This window comes from Gallus gallus, chromosome 28, assembly GCF_016699485.2.
Source record: "Gallus gallus isolate bGalGal1 chromosome 28, bGalGal1.mat.broiler.GRCg7b, whole genome shotgun sequence".
NCBI lineage: Eukaryota > Metazoa > Chordata > Aves > Galliformes > Phasianidae > Gallus > Gallus gallus.
The window spans coordinates 3,061,904-3,078,887 of NC_052559.1; the positions used below are offsets into that span (position 1 = coordinate 3,061,904).

Genomic DNA, 16,984 nt, shown 5'->3' on the forward strand with positions numbered 1-16,984 from the left:
ATCAAACCTGCAAATGCTGCAGGGCTGGAAAAGAGCTTCAGGTCGTCCCTATTGCCAGCAGGACCCCTCCGGGGCTCCGTGTCCTCACGGTTTGAGGTGCCCACAGCCTGATGTCCCCATGGCTTGAGGTGCCCAGACCTCACAGTCAGCAGCCAACGGGGCCAAAACGTTTCCCCCTGGCTTTTCTCTCTCACCTGACGTGACTATGAGGAATTGTGGGATTCAATTAACTTCTGTTTTCCTCCCGCTAACAGTGGGAGTCTCTCTCCCTGCTTTAAAACAGACGTGCTGCCACGGAAGACAAATGCTTGCAATAAAGATGAAGGAGAGCGCACGCCGGAGGGAGGCCGATACTCACACGCAGCTGCAGGGTGGGTGCTTTGTGCCCTCCGCCCACCGGGGCAGCACTGCTCTCCCCCACCAGCTGCTCAGAGCCTGGGAGTGATGCTCGGGATCAGGATACAGCTGGGGCAGCCCCACAGTGCCCAGAGCCCTGCAGCCCCCGCAGCCGGACCAGGCAGCCAAGATGTTGCCAAGCAACAGAAAGAAGCTCTCTCTTTTTCTTTTTTTTTTTCCCCCTATTCTTTTTCTTTTTTTCTTTTTTTTTTTACCAAAATGGTAAATCAGCAGCTTTGGCAGAGCAGGGGGGGGCTGCGAGGCTAACCCCGACCCCAACAGCACCCAGATATCTGCAGGGGAAGGCAACCATATGGACCCTATTTACCCCACGGTCCCATGGGTCCTGGCTGGACCCCCACCCTGGCCATCCCCCAGCCTGCAGTGCAGAGGCTCATTGCAGCCCAGAGGCTCATTGCAGCCCAGAGGCTCATTGCAGCCCAGCCCCAGCTCAGGGTTTAACCCCAGGCTCTGCAAGCTCCATATCTCTCCTCTTGACAACTCAATTAGTAATTCAGAGCTAAATCTTCCCCCACCAGCCGCCCCTCTGACTGCTTCCCATGCTTTGCACATTGAGCACTTGAGGGACCCCATCCACTCTATTGCAAACTAACTTAATCAGACTCATTTCACTGCTAACTGCTGTAGCTTTTTACACCTCTAGAAGAAGGAAAAAAAAACCCTACTTTAATTTCCTGGCACCTGCCAAGTTCTCACCACGCTGCTTTCTGTGCCCTGTGGGGCCAGGAGGAAGGAGGGCGGATCTGTTTAGCATTCCTATTCTTTCTTCCTACTAAAAATGACAAATTATTAGGATGGTGGAAATGAGAAAAGTGGCATTTAGGCTGCAGGCAAACCTCCCTCTTTGCTTCAGCCGGCGCTCATTAGAAGTGGGTTGAGAGATGGAAGGCAGGGAAAGAGAAGGAGAAGGAAGCAGAATAAGCTGCTGGCCTGGAACAGCTGGGGAAGGGGGGGGTAGGGGGGGCTGTCCCCACTGCTTCCCATCACAGGGGGGTCAGCAGCACATGGGATAATAGAAAGCAAGGGAGCATCAGCAGCACATGGGATAGCAGATAGCAAAGGAGCATCAGGAGCTGGGGACCACTTGCATCTGTTTTAGAAAGACTTTATTGCACTGAAAAGGGGAAGTCATCTGTAAACAAACATTCCATTCATTAATATATATATATATTCTTTTTTCACTCCCCCCTTCCCCCCCCCAAAAAAAGCATTGTTAAATCCAGCCACAGAAATATCATAAAGCAGGAACGTTAGAAAAGGGCTACAGGGAGGAAGGACCCCTTCAGGACTCCACATCCACCCTCCCATCCATCACAGCAGCAAATCCCAGGGCTCAGCAGTCCTGGGACAGGTGAGGAAGGGGGGGGGGGGGGGGGGGATGGCACAAACTCCTAGCCCTCAATTCCCCCCCATGCAGCCAAAGAGCAGCCCCCAGCCCTGCTCTCAGCCTCCCAACCCCTTCCCAAACCCAAAGACACACAGCACAGCTCTGCCATGGGGGGAAGGGGGGGGGGGGGGGGGGCTGTGGCATCCCCAGCTCTTCATGAGCACAGAAACCTTTGCATTGGTCCTCCCCCAGCTCCTGGCCACCAGCTGGGTGTCCCCTATCCCCAGCAGGGCCTGCTCTGCTTGGTGCTGAGCTCAGCCCCCCTCCACCCCTTCCTCCCCCCCCCCCCCTCCCATGCCAGGGCATGGAGGAAGAGCAGAGGTGGGCGGGCAGCCGCCCTTGGTTGTCCCTGGGGGAGAGCAATGGGGAGCAGCAGGTGGGAAATCCCCTGTGGCAAAGGGATGTGTCTGTTCCTCACGTCCTGCACGGTTTGTTTGCAGCCACAAGCTCAACAAACAGCCACGATCACCCTAACTTCCCCCCACCCCCACCCCTTTCCCTCCCCCCCCTTACATGCAAACAGCTACCAGAACCATGCCTCGTATACCTGAAACATATTTACAGACAGAAGTAAAACACGCTGGGAAAGATCAGCCTCGGATATAAATAGCCAACACTGAAATCTGCCATCTGCTGCAAAGGACAAGGAAGGAACATCAACCGCCACCAACAGAGGTTGACACAGAGGGACACATGTGCGTGTGTCCACACGTGCTGGAAGGGGGCAGAGAGGAGCAATGCTATTTCTGCTCCTTTTCACAAATACATGCAGGTAACATCACACCAAACGACAACAAAGTGGCTTTTTCGGCCACCTACAGATACCCCAGCCTGAATTTCCCCCCCATTCCGATGTCTCCGGGCAGTGCTGGGAGTCAATGTGCCAACACAGCCCTGTTTGGGGACTGGGTCCTGCCAGGTGTGGGGGCTTTGTGACCCCAGGGCCATGCATTTCCCTGTGGGTGGATGGGTGGTGGTGGTGGGGGGGGGTTGCAGAAGCTCCCAAGCCCCTCACCCATGAGTGCTCAGGGAAGGCAGAAGTGGGGAGGGCAGCCCAGATCCCTGCCTGCCACCTGCTCTGGTGCCACCCATGCCCAGTGCCATGCAGGTACACAGCCACCAGCACACGGGAAGGCAGAGGGTGCTTCTCCTGGTGCTTGGGGTCTGCTGGGATGTTGCCCCAGCATGCATGCTCACCCCCGTGGCTGTGTGCCCCCCAGCAGCAGCGCCAGCCCCTATCAGCACCCATTTGGGTTTGGGCAAATCCAAATGCCTCTGAAGTTCCTGCAGCTGTTATCCGTGGGAGGGAGGGGTCAGCATCTGGGGGACCAGGACAGGAGGGCACCCCAAAGGCTGTGGGGTGTCAGGCAGAGCTGACCTGCGCACCCTATGCGGTCCCAGGAAGGGACTCAGAAAGACCACAGGCGTGAGTCAGCCCCAAGTCCACCTCCCAGGGACCCCAACCAGGTTCCTGGGTCACCTCTGCAGCATTTTCTCTGCAGTTTCCAAGACTACAAAGCTTGACTTTTAAATGAAAGCCAAGGTCGATGCCATCATCTGACTCCAGGAGCTAAGGCTTGGAGAGAGGTGGCAATAAACACGCTGCAGAGCTCTACGCGCTTCCAACCTTCGTGCTGGCCAGCTGCAGACCACGGGAACCAGAAAGGGAAGAGCCCGGCAGGTGACATCCACCCATGTGAAGGGGACAGGGCAGGTGGCTCCTGCTGTGCTCCAGGAGCCGCAGCCCCGGGCAGGGAGCTGGAACAGAAGGGAGAGGCTGGCACAGGAGGGCTGCATCTGGCAGCTCCGCTCCCGGGGACCTGGCCCTGCGTCCCTGAGCTCTGCCACGGCCCTGGCCCTCCTCTGGGGGCCCTTCCAAACCCTACTTCAGAGGGGCCAGGGCTGACCCAAGCCCTCCCGTGCCCCAGCCCCACGGGCACGCTCCCTGCGGGGCTGCTGGCCCTACAGCAGGGCGCTGAGCGGGAGCTCCTTCTCCCCCAGCAGCGTGTCTCGCTTCAGGCTGCTGCCTTTGTTGACCACCTTCAGCTTGAGGGACAGCTTCCTGACGTGGCTGGGGCCCAGCCCATCGAAGAAGAAGTCCTCGTTGAAGACGGGGTTGCGGCTGTTCTTGATGATGGTGCTGCGCTGCTTCTGCAGCTTCCCCGGGTTGAGGCACAGCGAAACGCAGCAGTGGATGCCACGCACGTCGACCAGAGCGTCGTAAAGATCCTCGGCGCAGATGAGCTGCACTCGGAGCCGGGCGTTGGAAGGGTCATAATCAGCAGTCAGACGGAGGCGGCCACCCCGGCTGAGCCGCAGGCTGTGCTCACGGGGCCGACCCTGCGGCAGCTCCGTGCCCGCTGCCGGCTGTCCCCCGGCCGGAGCGCTCCTGGAGCGACGCTGGGCGCTGGGGCTGGTGTCGGCCGAGCTGTCGTCGGTGGACAGCGAGCTGTTGCGAGCCACGGAGTGCTTCAGCTTGATGACCTTCGATTGGCTCTCCTGGCTGAAGATCTTCAGCAGAGAGACGGAGCGGGAGAGGAGGGGTGAGCCGAAGGGCGAGGACTCGGCCGAGGAGCACGTGTCGCTTTCACCACCGCTGAAATAGCGCCCGGGGTGCATGAGGGCCGCCCCCAGGTCGGAAGGTGCCTGGGCTCTGCTCTCGCCGTTGAGCTTTGCCCTGCGCTGGGCACTGGGCGAGGTGGCTGGCGAGGGGCAGAGGCTGCTGTGCTCGCTGTGGAAGAGCGATTCCTTACGTCGGGTGTGGGGGCTCTCCACCAGCGTGGCGAAGCCGTAGGAGGTCTGCGCTTTGGGCACGTAGGGCAGAGACATGGCCGTCTGCGCCTGCGGGTCCACGTTGGTGCCGAAGCCGCCCTCGGCTGTCCAGTCCTCGGCGCTCTCGATCTGGATGATGTGCCGGCCGGATGCCTTCGCACGGGGCCGGCTGGGAGGCCGGGGGCTGCGTGGGGTCTTGCGGTCCGTCAGGTCCTGCTCCGAGACAGATGGACCCAGGATGGGCGGCGCGGTGGGTTCGGTACCCTCGGGCTCAGCGGGCGCGGCGCTCAGCTTGGGCGGGATGAAGAAGTCGGGGATCTTATCGGGGGTGAGGACGTTGCTATAGCGGGAGCCCCGCGGGGAATCGTCGGGCCCCGAGCCCCGTGCGCCGCTGTTCTCCGCCATGCCGCGCAGCCGCTCCAGGAGCCACATGTTGCCGCCGGGTGCAGGGCTGGAAGAGATACGATCGGAAACGCTGTCACCGGGAACCGAGAGCCGCAAGCCTCGCGGGTGACGGGAACGGGGATGGGGAAGGGAAGGGGCGCGCCGAGGGAGAGCGACGCCAAGGGGAGGGGAGGAAGGACTCGACCGCGATGCGGGGCACCGGGACCCTCCGGCCCCCGGGGGTAACGGACGGGGAAGGACCGGACCGGACCGCGCCGCGGGACGTCGCGACCGAGACACGCCAGCCCCGAGACGGGGATCGGGAAGGAACCGCCTGCACCGACGGGCACCGGGACCCGCCGCCCCGGGACCCCGCGGCGCACGGCGGAGCCACCGGACCCGAGCGCTGGGAGCGATGGGACGGGGCGGCCGTGACGCACGGAGAGCTGTGCCGAGCCGGGCCGCCCACCGGGCAGCTGCCGTTTCCGCTGCTGGAGCCGCTGCCGCACCTGGACCGGAGCCGCCGCCGCAGACCCGGGCGGGAGCGGACGCGCTTTTATACGGCCCCGCCGCTCCCCGCCGCGCCGCCGCCGTAATCCTCCGAGCGCTGCGCCCCTACATTTGCCGCACCGCACCGGGCACCCCGGGGGATGCTGCCCGGGGGTCGCAGGGCAGCCCTGAGCACCGGGACGGCTCGGGTCGGGACCCAGCTCTCCCCCACGGCCCCTTCTGACCCGGGGAGCGGCATCCCGCGGCCCGCTCCCCACCCGTCCCGGGACACTCCGCCGCGTAGCCGTAAGTGGGACCGTGAGTTGAGTGAGACCGGACACGGCAGCTCCGTGGTGCCCCCGGTTCCCTCCCGCCCGGAGTACCGCAAGAGCACGGAGTGGAGCCCGCTGGCAGCCCGGTGCTTTCCCCCCTCCAAGCTCTCGAGCTCATCAAAGCGCTGAACAAAGCCAACAGCACTCCAAGGCGGCTCAGAGCTCAAGGACTCGCTGAGTGCATTAAGTGGTTTAATATCGTGGCTGGAAGGAGTGGGGGAAGGCGATGCCACTTGTCACACATTTCTCTAGCGCCTGGATAGGATATGGCCCGGGTGGTGCCGGGGACACCAGGGGCAAAATCGTCAGCGGAACTCAGGGAGCATCGCTGCAGCCCGCGGGGTGAGGGCAGATCTTCAGACCAGGAGGATGAGCCCCACAGGTGCCACATGGACTGACAGCCTCGGGGACAGAGCTGCCCCAAGCAGGACGGGGCATGGCTGGGGCCAGCTGTGGTTCCTCCTGCCCCAGGGATGCTGACAGGAGGCAGGAGGGCTCCATTCTCCCCTGTAAAGAGCCCATAGCGGCAGCACAGGGGTGGATATAATCACCAGAAGTGAAAGCCTGGCTTGGTGAGCTCATTCCATGTGGATCGTGGCAGCCAAGCACCGTGAGAAGGGTGGGAGTTCTCAGCTCCCTCTGCATCCACACCGTGAGCTGCTAAAAGAGAAGGACAAGAGACAGACCAAGGGCCAGCATTCAGCTCTGGTCAATGCAGTGAGGGAGAAGGTGCTCAGGGTCTGGGAGGGCAACAGTTCCCTCTCAGAAAGCTTTTTGGCCTGCCCTTGATTTACACGGCCTGGCTTCCCCTGTGTGCCCCCTGTGCCATGTGAGTGCTGCCTGGCAGGGCAGACACTTCGGTTTTCTCAGCACATCACTCTGACAAACTGCAGGCTTTCACCTGGGGATGGGTTGTTCGGCACAGCAGTCCATTGCCCACTGCAGGGACAGATCTGGGAGAAGCAAATGGGACCAGCAAACGGAGCATGAAGGGTCCTCCAAGGGAGGGGTCCGGGATGGGGTATCTGTTGGGAAGCACTGAGGAGGGGGAATGGCAGCGCTGTGGATGTCCTTGGGGCTCAGCACTGCAGTGTTGGCTCCACCCGGGGTGGGGTGGGGGGGGGGGGTGGGGAGGAAAGTGGATGGAGACAGGGAGAGGAGAAAGAGGCTCAAGGAAAAGGAGCTGGTGAACAAAAGGCTGGTGTTTACCTTTCCTCCACCCATGTACAACGGGAGGTAAACAAGGCGCAGAAATGCTTGAGTTCCCCGGAGATAACAAAGAGCGCTGGAGCGGGGCCAGCCCTGCCCGCACGCTCCCCTTTGGATCAGCAGTCCCTGCAGCACGGAGGGGAGCAACGCTGCGATGCTGGGGCAGAAGAGGGGCTGCAGCGATGGGCAAAGCCACGGAGAGCTCATGGGTCCCGGTTTGCAGCAAAGGGACAGCAGAGGGGATCTCGTGCTCACGGTGCGGGGTCACGCAGTGGGGATGCAGGCTGTGCCCGGGCTGCCCTCACTGCCAGCCCAGCTATGCTGGGCTCAGGACCAGCTTTCACCTCCAGCGCTGCGTTGCCACAGACACTGCATGCAGAGGGAGGTGCCAGACCACAGCTAGAGACGGACAGGGAACAAATGCACGCAGGGTTGGGAGAAACGAGGTTCCCAGTGCTTCCAAAACAGGCTGCAGACCATCGCACAGCGCTGCAGAGCTGGGAGAGGTGCTTTGCCCTTCCTGTCTGCCCCCCCCCCCCCCCCCCCCCCCCGACCGTCATGGGGTTGGGATAACAGCCCTCAGGGCTCCGTGCCTTCCCCAGGCAGCGTGACTCAGGTGACACAGAGATGGATAAGGGTCGGTTTCCGTGCCGGGCTGGAGGGCGCCGGGGGTGCGCAGCATCCGGCAATGCATGGGGGCACAACGCAGCAGCGCTGGCTGGGGACACGGCGGAGCTGGGGACGGCGACAGGGCTGGGACACGGCAGAGCTGGGGATGCGGAGCCGGCAGCGTGCTACCACCTGCTGGAGGATGGGAAGCAGAACCCCCCCCCCTCCTCCTTCCCTTACAGCGGGGCAGAAGCGCACGGCAGCGAGCCGTCCTTCCCCACCGCCCGGCAGAAATTCAATTTCAGATGCGAGCACTCCTGGGGAACTGACGCTCTGATCGCATTATTCATGTCCGTAGTTAACTCGGTAAAGGGCTCAGATTTAATTGTTTTCTGTTTTCAAGAGCTGCGCAGCTCTCAGCTCGTCTCCCCACACCGCACAGCACTGACTGTGTGCTGGGAGGCTTGCAGGGGGGTTTGCTCTGCTTCTGCTGCAGCAGTCGGCACGGACATGAGATGCAAAGAGCCTAAAGCCCCTCAAACACGGCGTGGCAGCCCCGCCAGGCTCGCAGCATCTCAGGCAGCAGCTGGTGTGAGGCACAGGCTGGTTCTCCAACAGTGAAGAAAGCAGGGGCTCTCGCTGCCTTTTCCTGCCTCTGCTATTGAGGGAATGGTGCAATTATCTTTGCAGACACATTACTACACGACAAAAAATAGCAGCTGAGATGGGAGAGCTACATCCCTGTCGGCATTTGACTATCAATGGAAAATTACACATTCATTACTGGGCTTTATTTGGCAATGATGATATTCATTGAGTCACCCAGACAAACCCTGCCCTACTGAGTGCTCACCCTGCCCAGAGGGACCACCCCAGAGCGATCCTGTTTCCCCAGGCCCAGCGCTGGGCACAGCAAGCAGAAGGTGCCTGCCTGATGGGCATCTCTGAGTGTCAGTGCTGGAAGTGGTCTCAAAGCCTGCCTGGAGCTCGCTGCCACTGCGCCGTACCCAGCCCACGCTTTGCACCAGAGCCCAGTGGGGCTGAGCACCCATTGCCATGGGGAACAGACCCCCTGGCAGCCTGGCCCTGCTGCTAGCTCTGAAAGCCTTACATGCCCAGGATCTGGCAGCTTCTGGGCTCAGGAAGGGCTTTTCCTGCCTTTACCAATTCCAGCAAATGCCTTTTTATCAGCTGGCCAAGCGGTACAGCCAGGAGCTACAGTCAGACATGGGCTCAGCTCCCACTCCCAGCCACTTGTCGGTGGTCATTAGCAGGTGATGAACGACAGCTCTGCTCTGATGCCAGCCTGGCCGTAGCATGAGACAAGGCTGCAGCAGACACCTTGGCAGCATCCAGCCAGCCTGGCCACAGGAGGAGATGCTGGAGCTCAGAGGTGACGTGTGCCTGCAGGAGATGCCTGGTTGCAGGGTGCAGCCACAAATGTGGGACCAGCCAGGAGCTGATGGTGATGGAGAAGTCGACCTGGCACCCTCTGTGTCCCCATCTCCATCCCTGCTCCGTGCTGGCATTGCCGAGCACAGAAGCTGGCAGCCTCCAGCCCTCTCCCCAGCTAGCATCGTGCCTGGGGCAGCATGAACAGCAGGGAACTTACTCATTTCCAGGTTTAATTAGAAATGTAATCGAAACAATGAACCCGTGCCGAGTGACGAGAAACGGGATGGTGAATGTCATAAAAACCTTCCAATGCTCCAGCCAGGTGGGGGCCCAGGGCTGGGGATGCTTCTCCCCCTGCCAGCCCCAGCCTTGCAGGCTCACTGCTGCCCTGTGCCGTCCCCACAGAGACTCCATCCTGGCCCCCTCTTCAGGGCTGTGCAGGGCTCCAGGGGCTCTGTGAGCTCATGGAGAGAAGGCAGCTGGGAATCTGGAACCAATGGGAAAACCCAGCAGCACCAGCTCTGACAGATGCTCGTGTCCAGCCCTGCCAGGCAAAGCCCCAGCAGAGATGCAGTCCCCATGGATGGAAGGGCCCCCAACGTCCTTGGAGAGTGGGGACTGAGGCAGCAGTTGGGTCCTGAGCGGTAGTGCTGGCTGAGAGGCACAGCTCACTGGGTGGGGGCTGGAGCCCCAAGCAGCCCATCACATACCTGCACATGCACTCACACGTGTACACATGCACACTGCTCGACCTATCCCACCCCATGAGCCCTGGGATGATGCTCCTGCCACTGCCCCCTCCCCTTTGCTCCATGTCTCTCATGCCGGGATGAAGCAGCAGCACTGGGTATGGGAACAGCAGTGTCCAGGGCAGAGGGCACAGGGCAGCCCCGCTGGCAGCACAGGATGCTTCACCCCCAGCACATTCCCACGTTGTCTCCAGATATCCCTCACCCCGGGCAGCATTTTGCCAGCGCACGTGGAATAAACATCCGTGTGTCCTTCTGGGCAAGGGGCCCCGCGTGGGCAATGGAGAGAAGGCAGTGTGGGTGGGAGGACAACAGAGGGACAACACAGCCCCTTAGGGATGGGGACCACGAGGCCCTGCTGGGGTCCAGGACATGGATACTGACCCTGGGGGCCTTTAACTGTCTCCAGAAGACAGGCACTAACAGAGGAGAGGAGTGCAGAGGAGGCCTGGCTTTGCCTAAGGCCGGGGCAAGATCGGTGCCAGGGGAGCGGGGTTGGGGCTCACGTACCCCCTGGCATCACTGCTTCCTCTGGACAACCTGGCGGAGGTGCAGCTCACTCTCTGCGGCCACGATGGGCTGCTCGTTCTGCCGGTGGTGGCTGATGAGGTGGCTGATGCTCTCAAAGAGCACATCCTTCGTCCTCACCTGGGGTGGGGGCATAGCATCCCTGAAGCTCCTGCCACCTATCCATAACCCCCAGCCCTCTCACCCTGCCCTTACCACTCCCTCGGGATCCACCAGCAGCAGGTGCTTGGGCTGCCCGCTATGCATGCCCGTCAGAACGTACTGCCCTGGGTTGGTGATACTGTCCCTCACCAGGAAGTCCCCATCCATCTGCAGGAGCTTCTCAGCATCCCGTCGGCTCATCTTCCCGTGGTACCACGGCTCCCGTCTCAGCTGCTCCTCCGTGGGGGCTATGGGAGCCTTCCTCGTGGGGGGACTCGGCCACTGGTCCTCGATGGGGGGACTGACGTTGCTCCCAGCAATGCACCTGTGGAGCTTCAGGGCATCTTCGAAAGGCCCTATAAGGACCAGATGGAGAATATCACTGTTCTGGAGCATGGGGCTGGGCAGACCAGAGCACAGCACACCCCACAACCCCAGCCCATCACCTTACTCATATCAAAAAGGTCCTTTTTGGGGCTCTCCTCTGGCGCTGTGTGAGTGGCATCCGATTCCAGGCTCTGTGTGTTCACATACATGTGCTCCTCATAGTCCCGTGGCACCAGGGGGTGCCCGTCTGCCTGCAGATACCCATCGCAGGACTGGCCTGCGGGGACTGGGCATCACCACCTGCATGGGTCAGCTGGGAGCAGGGTCCCCTCTGCAGCCCCTGCGGGGACCCCAATGCCACCAGCATCAATACTTCCCGCAGTGATACCCACCCTGGTTCTCTGGGTCCCAGGGCTGCCCTGGTTGGCTCGACAGCTCTCGTCTGAGTGCTAACCCACCCTGGGAACAAGAGACAGCAAGGCTACCGGGGGGAGCTGACCCTGGGCCTTCACTGTAGGGCCAGCAGTGGCTCCAGGGCTCACCTGGTGAGAGGGCTGAACGCGGATGCGGCCGGGGAATGCACTGTGCTGGAGGCGGGAGTCGATCAGCCCCCCCGGGGGCGGCTCCTTGCCCGGGATGCTGTTGTAGTAATCATGCTCGGCCGCCTCGTCATCCTCCCCCCACGCCGACTCCTCCATCCCCAGCACCCTTGTGCAGAACGCAGCGGGGGCAGCTGGGGACACACTGCCCAGCCCCGCTCCCAGCAAGGACAAGGCACGGGTGGCACAGGAAGGAATGGAGGGGTCCCAGCCCTACCTGTCCGGGGGTACCACCGCCTTGGGTGGGCTGTGCAGGTACTGCTTGAAGCGCAGCTCAAAGGCCTGTCCCACCGTGTTGATGACGCTCTGCGCCAACCCATCGCAGCACTCCAAGATGTGGCAGGCTGTAAACAGACAGGAGAATGGACAGATGGCTTGAGCCTTCCCCCAGCCTCACAGCAGCCCCTCAAAGAGCCCCCAGCTGCCCCTCACAGCCCTCCAAGAGGTGCCCTCCTCCAGCCCAGCTCATCCCTTCTCCGCGCCCTGGGGATCAGCGTCACCTCTCTGGTTGATGGGGTCCTTGGCGACGTAGGCGACGTAGTCCGTGGTGTCCTGGGGACACAGAGGGTGTTTGGGGCTCATGTCCTGCTGCTGCGCGGAGAGCGGGGCTGAGGCTGCCAGTACCAGACTCAGCCCTGACTGCCCCAGCCCCGAGGACCGGGCTGTCCCTGAATTTCGGCTCAGCCTGGCCCCACCATGGGATGGGCAGCCCCATGTCCCCGCTCCTTGAGTGTGGGGTCGGGACATGAGAGCCTCACCATGTCCCCACCGGAGGCAAAGGAGATGGACTGCATGTGGTGGTTGGCGATGATCTGCAGGGCATGGCCACAGTGAGGTTACAGGGGGAGGCCACCAACACCCGGCTCAGAGCTGAGGTTGGAGGCAGAGGGCCGGGATGCCTGGCTCTCACCTGACGTGTGGTAGGGATCATGAGGTTCAGGCCATCAATGGAGATGTTGACAGCGATGCTCATGCCTGCGAAGCGGAGGTTGCTCTTCCCCAGGATGGAGAAGAGGGCTTTGCTGGGAGCCTGATGGGGGACAGCAGCACAGGGGTGATGGTGCCCTTCCAGAGAGCCTTCATGGGGTGGGGAAGACGCAGAGTGCCCAACACCCCAGGCTCTGCACTGGGATCAGCCCTAGCACCCTGCCCATAACCCTGACCCTAAGAAAGCAGAGAGGGATGGGGTCGGTTGGAAACTCACCTTCTTCTTCCAGATGCCCTTCACACCCGGCACTGCCTCGTACAGTCTGTTGATGGCTTCTCTGCAAGCCCCAAGTCCCACAGCATTACCACTGCAGGTCCCAGCCATTTCCTGGCTGCTTCCCCTTCCCACAGCTCTGGGACTATCATCCCCGAGCAGCCGCAACGTCCCCCAGCCTCCCCCAGTGTCACAGGGCTGGTGGTACGTCATCCCCACCGAGGCCACCTCCCTTTCTCCTCTTTCCACCCATTGATCCAATGCCCATCGCCGCATTGCTGCCTCTGTCTCAGTGTGTGGGGTGGCCCCTACAGGGCAGGGGGTCCACCCAGCCTCAGCCCTGACCCCCATCTCTGCACGTCCTACCTGGTGACCTGCGTCCGTGTGTTGAAGTCGAGGGATCTCATGGAGCGCAGCACCTCGATGCACCCCATGTACTGCAGGACGGGAGGAGAGGTCAGAGAAGCCTCAAGGAACATCACCAGCCCCACGCAGGTGATGGAGAGGTGCCAGGTGTCGGTGACAAGGGCCCGTTTTGGCACCAGCTCCAGACCTGCTCCCCTCTGCCTGTGGGCACTGTGCAGCACTGGATGGCAGCCAGCATCCCATAGCCACAGAGATGAGCATGTGGATGGGGAAAACTGAGGCTCCAGCCCCAACCACTGTGCAGGGCTGGGTTGGTCCAGAGCAAAGCCAACAGCCTCTGGGCCCACTGACCATTTCTGCTGCCCTTGCACTGAGGATGGAGACCCAGGTGATGCTGGGCAACGGCCTCCCACCGTGCAGCATCCAGGCCCCGGGATGCATGCCATGAGAGCACAGCACTGCTTGGCTACGGGGGCTCCCCACGATGCCCATCCCAGGGCAGAGGCGTCATGCCCAGTCCTTAAGGAGTCTGGGACCGTGTCACAAGGAGGAGTGAGCAGAGGGAGCTTCCAGCTGCCCTAAGCCCCGCATGCCCGGGGCTTCACACCTTCCCACACCAAGCAGAGAGGAGCGGGGCCGGCGGCACTTACCCTGACGATGTAGGAGACGCCAGGACCCAGCACCCGCTCGTCGGGATGCAGCCAGCCCTGGGCCGGCTTGTTGATGAAGCTGCCCTTGCGGTTCCACTCGTCCCCGGCCGGCCGGGCTCCCTCCACCCTCGCCGCTTTCCTGGCGGCCCCGGCCCCGCCGCGCAGCCGGCTCATCACCTGCAGCGAGCACGGAGCCGAGCAGCCCGGCTCGCAGGCTCCCAGCACGGCGGCCAGGCTGGACGTGGCCCCCCCGGGCTCCACGGCTCCTCCCGCTTTGGCCGGCGAGGAAAGCTCCTTGCTGGAACCCGAAGGGCTGCGGCTGAGGAAACCGCCGGGACCGGGAAACTTCCATTGGGGCATCCGAGGCAGCAGCATGCAGAACGTGGTACCCGCCTCCGGCTCCTCGCCCGCCGCCGGGCACGGCTGTGCCAGCCCCGGGGCCGCACCGGGATGCGCGGGTGCCGGGGCCGGCATAGGGACGGCCGGAGGATGGCGCGGCCGGGCCGCGGCCCTCAGCGGCTCGTCGCGAAAGCGGTCATACTTGGGCTCGGGGAGCATGCCCCGCCGCCCCGGCCGAGCCGAACGTTCCCGTTCCGGCGCCGTTCAGCGCCCCGCACCGCTGCCGCGCCGGCTCCCGCCCCCCACCCGCTCCCCCGGGGCCGCGATGATGTCATGGTGAGAGCGCTCCGCCGCCCGCCCCGGCCCCTCCCGGCTGCCTGAGCATCCCCGCCTCTCGCCCTCTCCGGCCCCGCCGCCCGTCCTTGCGGTCCCCGCCTGCACCGGCAGCACGGCCCCGCCAGCAGCCCGAGCTCCCCTGGCGCCCCCCGGCATCAGCCGGCATCGCCCAGCCCCCAACCACCCCGGCTGCGCTCCCCCTCTGGGCTGCTGCCAACGATGGGAACCCCAAAAGAGCCAACTGTGATCCCTGTCCCGAATCGGGGACACCCGAGGGTGAGGTGGGATGAGCTGCACTACACGGGCTGCCTGTGCTGATGGAGGCACGCCTTGACCCGCCCCCCCCCCCCCCCCCTCCACGCGTGGGATGCCCCCAGTGGCCAGCAGGCAGCTTCTGGAAGGGGCCAGCAGCGTCTGGCTGCTGCCTTCACCTGCAACGGGGATATTTACTCCATTTTTCTACCACTCCATCACCAGGAAGCATTCGCAGGGTGCCTGGGGCTGCTTGGGAGGTGGAGGGTTGCAGGGGTTGTGCTTTGCTGCACAGTGGGGTTGGCTTATTTCCGTGCCTCGCAACCCAGTGGTCTTGTCCACTCTGATTTTGTCTGGCTCCCACTTGTTTATATCTGCCTGGAGGGCTCGGGCAGCAAAAAGCACAATCATTTTCTTGCTTCTTTGCCAGTATCTGCAGCAAGCTGGGGAAGGGGGGGGGAGGGAGGATGGACGGACACCCTTAAAGGGACTTTCTGACCTCAAACAATCATGTAATACTCCCCTCCTCCAGCCCTGAGGCTGCTGCTTTTTGTTTCTTTCAGGGATTCAAAGGACTCAGACCTCCCGTCCAGCCTGGCATCCTCCCACAGCATCCACCCACAGCATCTGAGCAGAGGGGCAGGAGGCCAGCCAGCCTTCGTGAGGCATCTCACCCACTGTGAGGGCTCCCAGCATGACTCACACACTGGGGACCAAGCCCAGAGCCACCTCCTCACCTCGACTCTTCCCCTGGGTGCTGTTTATTTCTGCCTTTCCACTTTCAACTGAGCATCTTTCGAAGGATGAGGACTGAGAGGGATGCTCTGCTATAGAGGGGTCAGGTCTCTGCCCCATAAACAGAACCAGAGCCTCCCTGGGGGGCCGCAGTGCCCTGGACAATGCACAGCTGCCTTTATCTTGCCTTCTCTTCACTGTCTCCTTCTCCCTGGCAGATGATGGGGGTGAAAGCCAGTAATCGCTCTAAGTGCAATCGATAAATCAGGGTAATAGAATTACATACATTTGCTGTTGCCATATTAGGAACCGCTTCTCTTAGCCTCTCCCTGCCCTTCTTGCTTTGGTTTATAAACTGCTGCAAAGTGCTGGAACATGCTGGGCTCCTGCAAGCTCCACCGGGCAGCTCCAGCTCAGGCCTGGGGGGGGAGAGGGGGGGTGATTGGTCCCTGCAGACCCTGTCTTTGTCCCCATCTTTGTCCCCATCATTTTATCCCACATGTGAGAAACACATGCAAAGCCTTCAGCCCAGGCAAGCATCTCAGAGAGCAGTGTTTTCTATTGCCGTTGTAGCAGTGAGCACTCTGCAAGCAGAAGTGCCTGCTGTAAGGAAAATGAGCTCCTAGTTCCCAGCACCGAGCCCCCTTCCGTGCTGCCAGGTTCACATTCTTCATGTGCACACCCCCAAATCCATCTCTCTTTATTCCTCTGAGAACCCCAGAACCCACGCAAGGCAGTTGCCAAGTCAGCACCTCCCCTTCACACACCTGCCAAACAACCGTGTGCCTTCTTGTGCACTTCTGCCTGCAGATGTCTGTCTCACAGCCTTTGGTTGCCCATCCTCCCCCTACACTGAGTGTCTCCATGACCCCCACACTGCTTCTGCATGACTTCCAGCTCCCGCACGCTGCTCCCCAGTCCTGCACAGGTCCCTGATGGATCATTTTCATCTCATTAGCAGCTGGTTTCAGGCTCTGGAGAGCTAGCTTTGCAGCAAGGGCTTCCCTGCCCTCCCTACCCCCCCCCCCCCCCCCCCCCACTCCCCGTTCATCTGCTTTTAATCATTAGTCAAATAAAAGCTTCCAGGGATAAAGATCACAGCCTCTGTTGGCACAGTGCAGCATCCTGTCGCACCGCTGCCATCCAAAACCCAGGCAGAAAACTCTCAAACTCCAATGTGGTGTTAGAAAGTGCCATTGCTTTATTCTTCAATACACACCGGGCAACTTGACAGACAAATGCACTCTCTCAGAGTTCAGGTTCTACATTTAAGCAGTTAAGACATGCATATACAGCACATTTTCATGCATATTCATTATTTTCCAAGAACTCATTAATATATGTTAATATCCCCCTGGGCATGTGCTGTAGCATTTAGGGTGGTTGGATGCCCACTTACTTTCTCCCTATTTTTCCACCATCACTTCCAGCACTGAGACCTTTGGCCAACCTTCAGCTGTTTTTTCCCCTATATGGCAAATTTCCATTGCTTGTTGTGCCATAGTGAGCAACTTCCAAAGCAATACATGTGAAAATCCAAGGAAAAGATCCTTGCACCTGCTGAAATGTAAGCAGCCTATTAGGACCCCAGTGCTTCTTGTGAAGCAGAATGAAGAGAAAACAAGGCTGTTCACCTGCCAAGCAAGGTTGAAATGGGATGTTTTAGAGCTAGCACTCATTGATTCCTTTTGCTAAAGGAATATATTGGTCCTTAAACTAATGTGCTGATCCCTATTGCTAAACAAACCAGCCTATATCATCCCCCCC

General features: G+C 61.1%; 2 protein-coding genes across 8 annotated transcripts; both read right to left on the reverse strand.

Moving 5' to 3' along the window:
* Window positions 1-2,339: 2,339 nt before the first annotated feature.
* C2CD4C (C2 calcium dependent domain containing 4C) lies at window positions 2,340-5,552 on the reverse strand. 4 transcript variants are annotated; one of them, XM_046904663.1, is made up of 2 exons: window positions 5,470-5,552; window positions 2,340-5,027 (listed from the first exon to the last, which is right to left on the reverse strand). In XM_046904663.1, exon 2 carries the CDS (start codon window positions 5,006-5,008, stop codon window positions 3,767-3,769), a length of 1,242 nt encoding a protein of 413 aa, XP_046760619.1. In that variant the 5' UTR covers window positions 5,009-5,027; window positions 5,470-5,552; the 3' UTR covers window positions 2,340-3,766. The 4 variants fall into 4 exon arrangements, with proteins under 4 accessions (XP_046760619.1, XP_046760618.1, XP_046760620.1 ...); XM_046904662.1 differs by having other exon boundaries at window positions 5,430-5,490; XM_046904664.1 differs by having other exon boundaries at window positions 5,401-5,490.
* A 3,655-nt stretch (window positions 5,553-9,207) lies between these two features.
* SHC2 (SHC (Src homology 2 domain containing) transforming protein 2) lies at window positions 9,208-14,176 on the reverse strand. Of its 4 annotated transcripts, XM_015300006.4 has the most exons (13): window positions 13,556-14,176; window positions 12,906-12,976; window positions 12,543-12,603; window positions 12,249-12,368; window positions 12,097-12,150; window positions 11,839-11,929; window positions 11,556-11,682; window positions 11,282-11,447; window positions 11,132-11,198; window positions 10,864-11,016; window positions 10,467-10,768; window positions 10,254-10,391; window positions 9,208-9,481 (listed from the first exon to the last, which is right to left on the reverse strand). In XM_015300006.4, the coding sequence occupies exons 1-12, from the start codon at window positions 14,111-14,113 to the stop codon at window positions 10,263-10,265; spliced, it is 1,899 nt and encodes a 632-aa protein (XP_015155492.2). In that variant the 5' UTR covers window positions 14,114-14,176; the 3' UTR covers window positions 9,208-9,481; window positions 10,254-10,262. The 4 variants fall into 4 exon arrangements, with proteins under 4 accessions (XP_015155492.2, XP_001233682.4, XP_040509636.1 ...); XM_001233681.7 differs by having other exon boundaries at window positions 9,208-10,391; window positions 11,839-11,890; XM_040653702.2 differs by having other exon boundaries at window positions 9,208-10,391; window positions 11,839-11,926.
* Window positions 14,177-16,984: the final 2,808 nt, after the last annotated feature.

Coding starts and splice junctions, on each gene's coding strand:
- C2CD4C (XM_046904663.1), bottom strand. CDS start 5,008: ATGTGGCTCCTGGAGCGGCTGCGCGGCATGGCGGAGAACAGCGGCGCA.
- SHC2 (XM_015300006.4), bottom strand. CDS start 14,113: ATGCTCCCCGAGCCCAAGTATGACCGCTTTCGCGACGAGCCGCTGAGG. Junction 12,151..12,248: donor TGATCCCTACCACACGTCAG/GTGAGAGCCAGG, acceptor CATGCCCTGCAG/ATCATCGCCAACCACCACAT. Junction 11,448..11,555: donor GCGGTGGTACCCCCGGACAG/GTAGGGCTGGGA, acceptor GTTCTGCACAAG/GGTGCTGGGGATGGAGGAGT.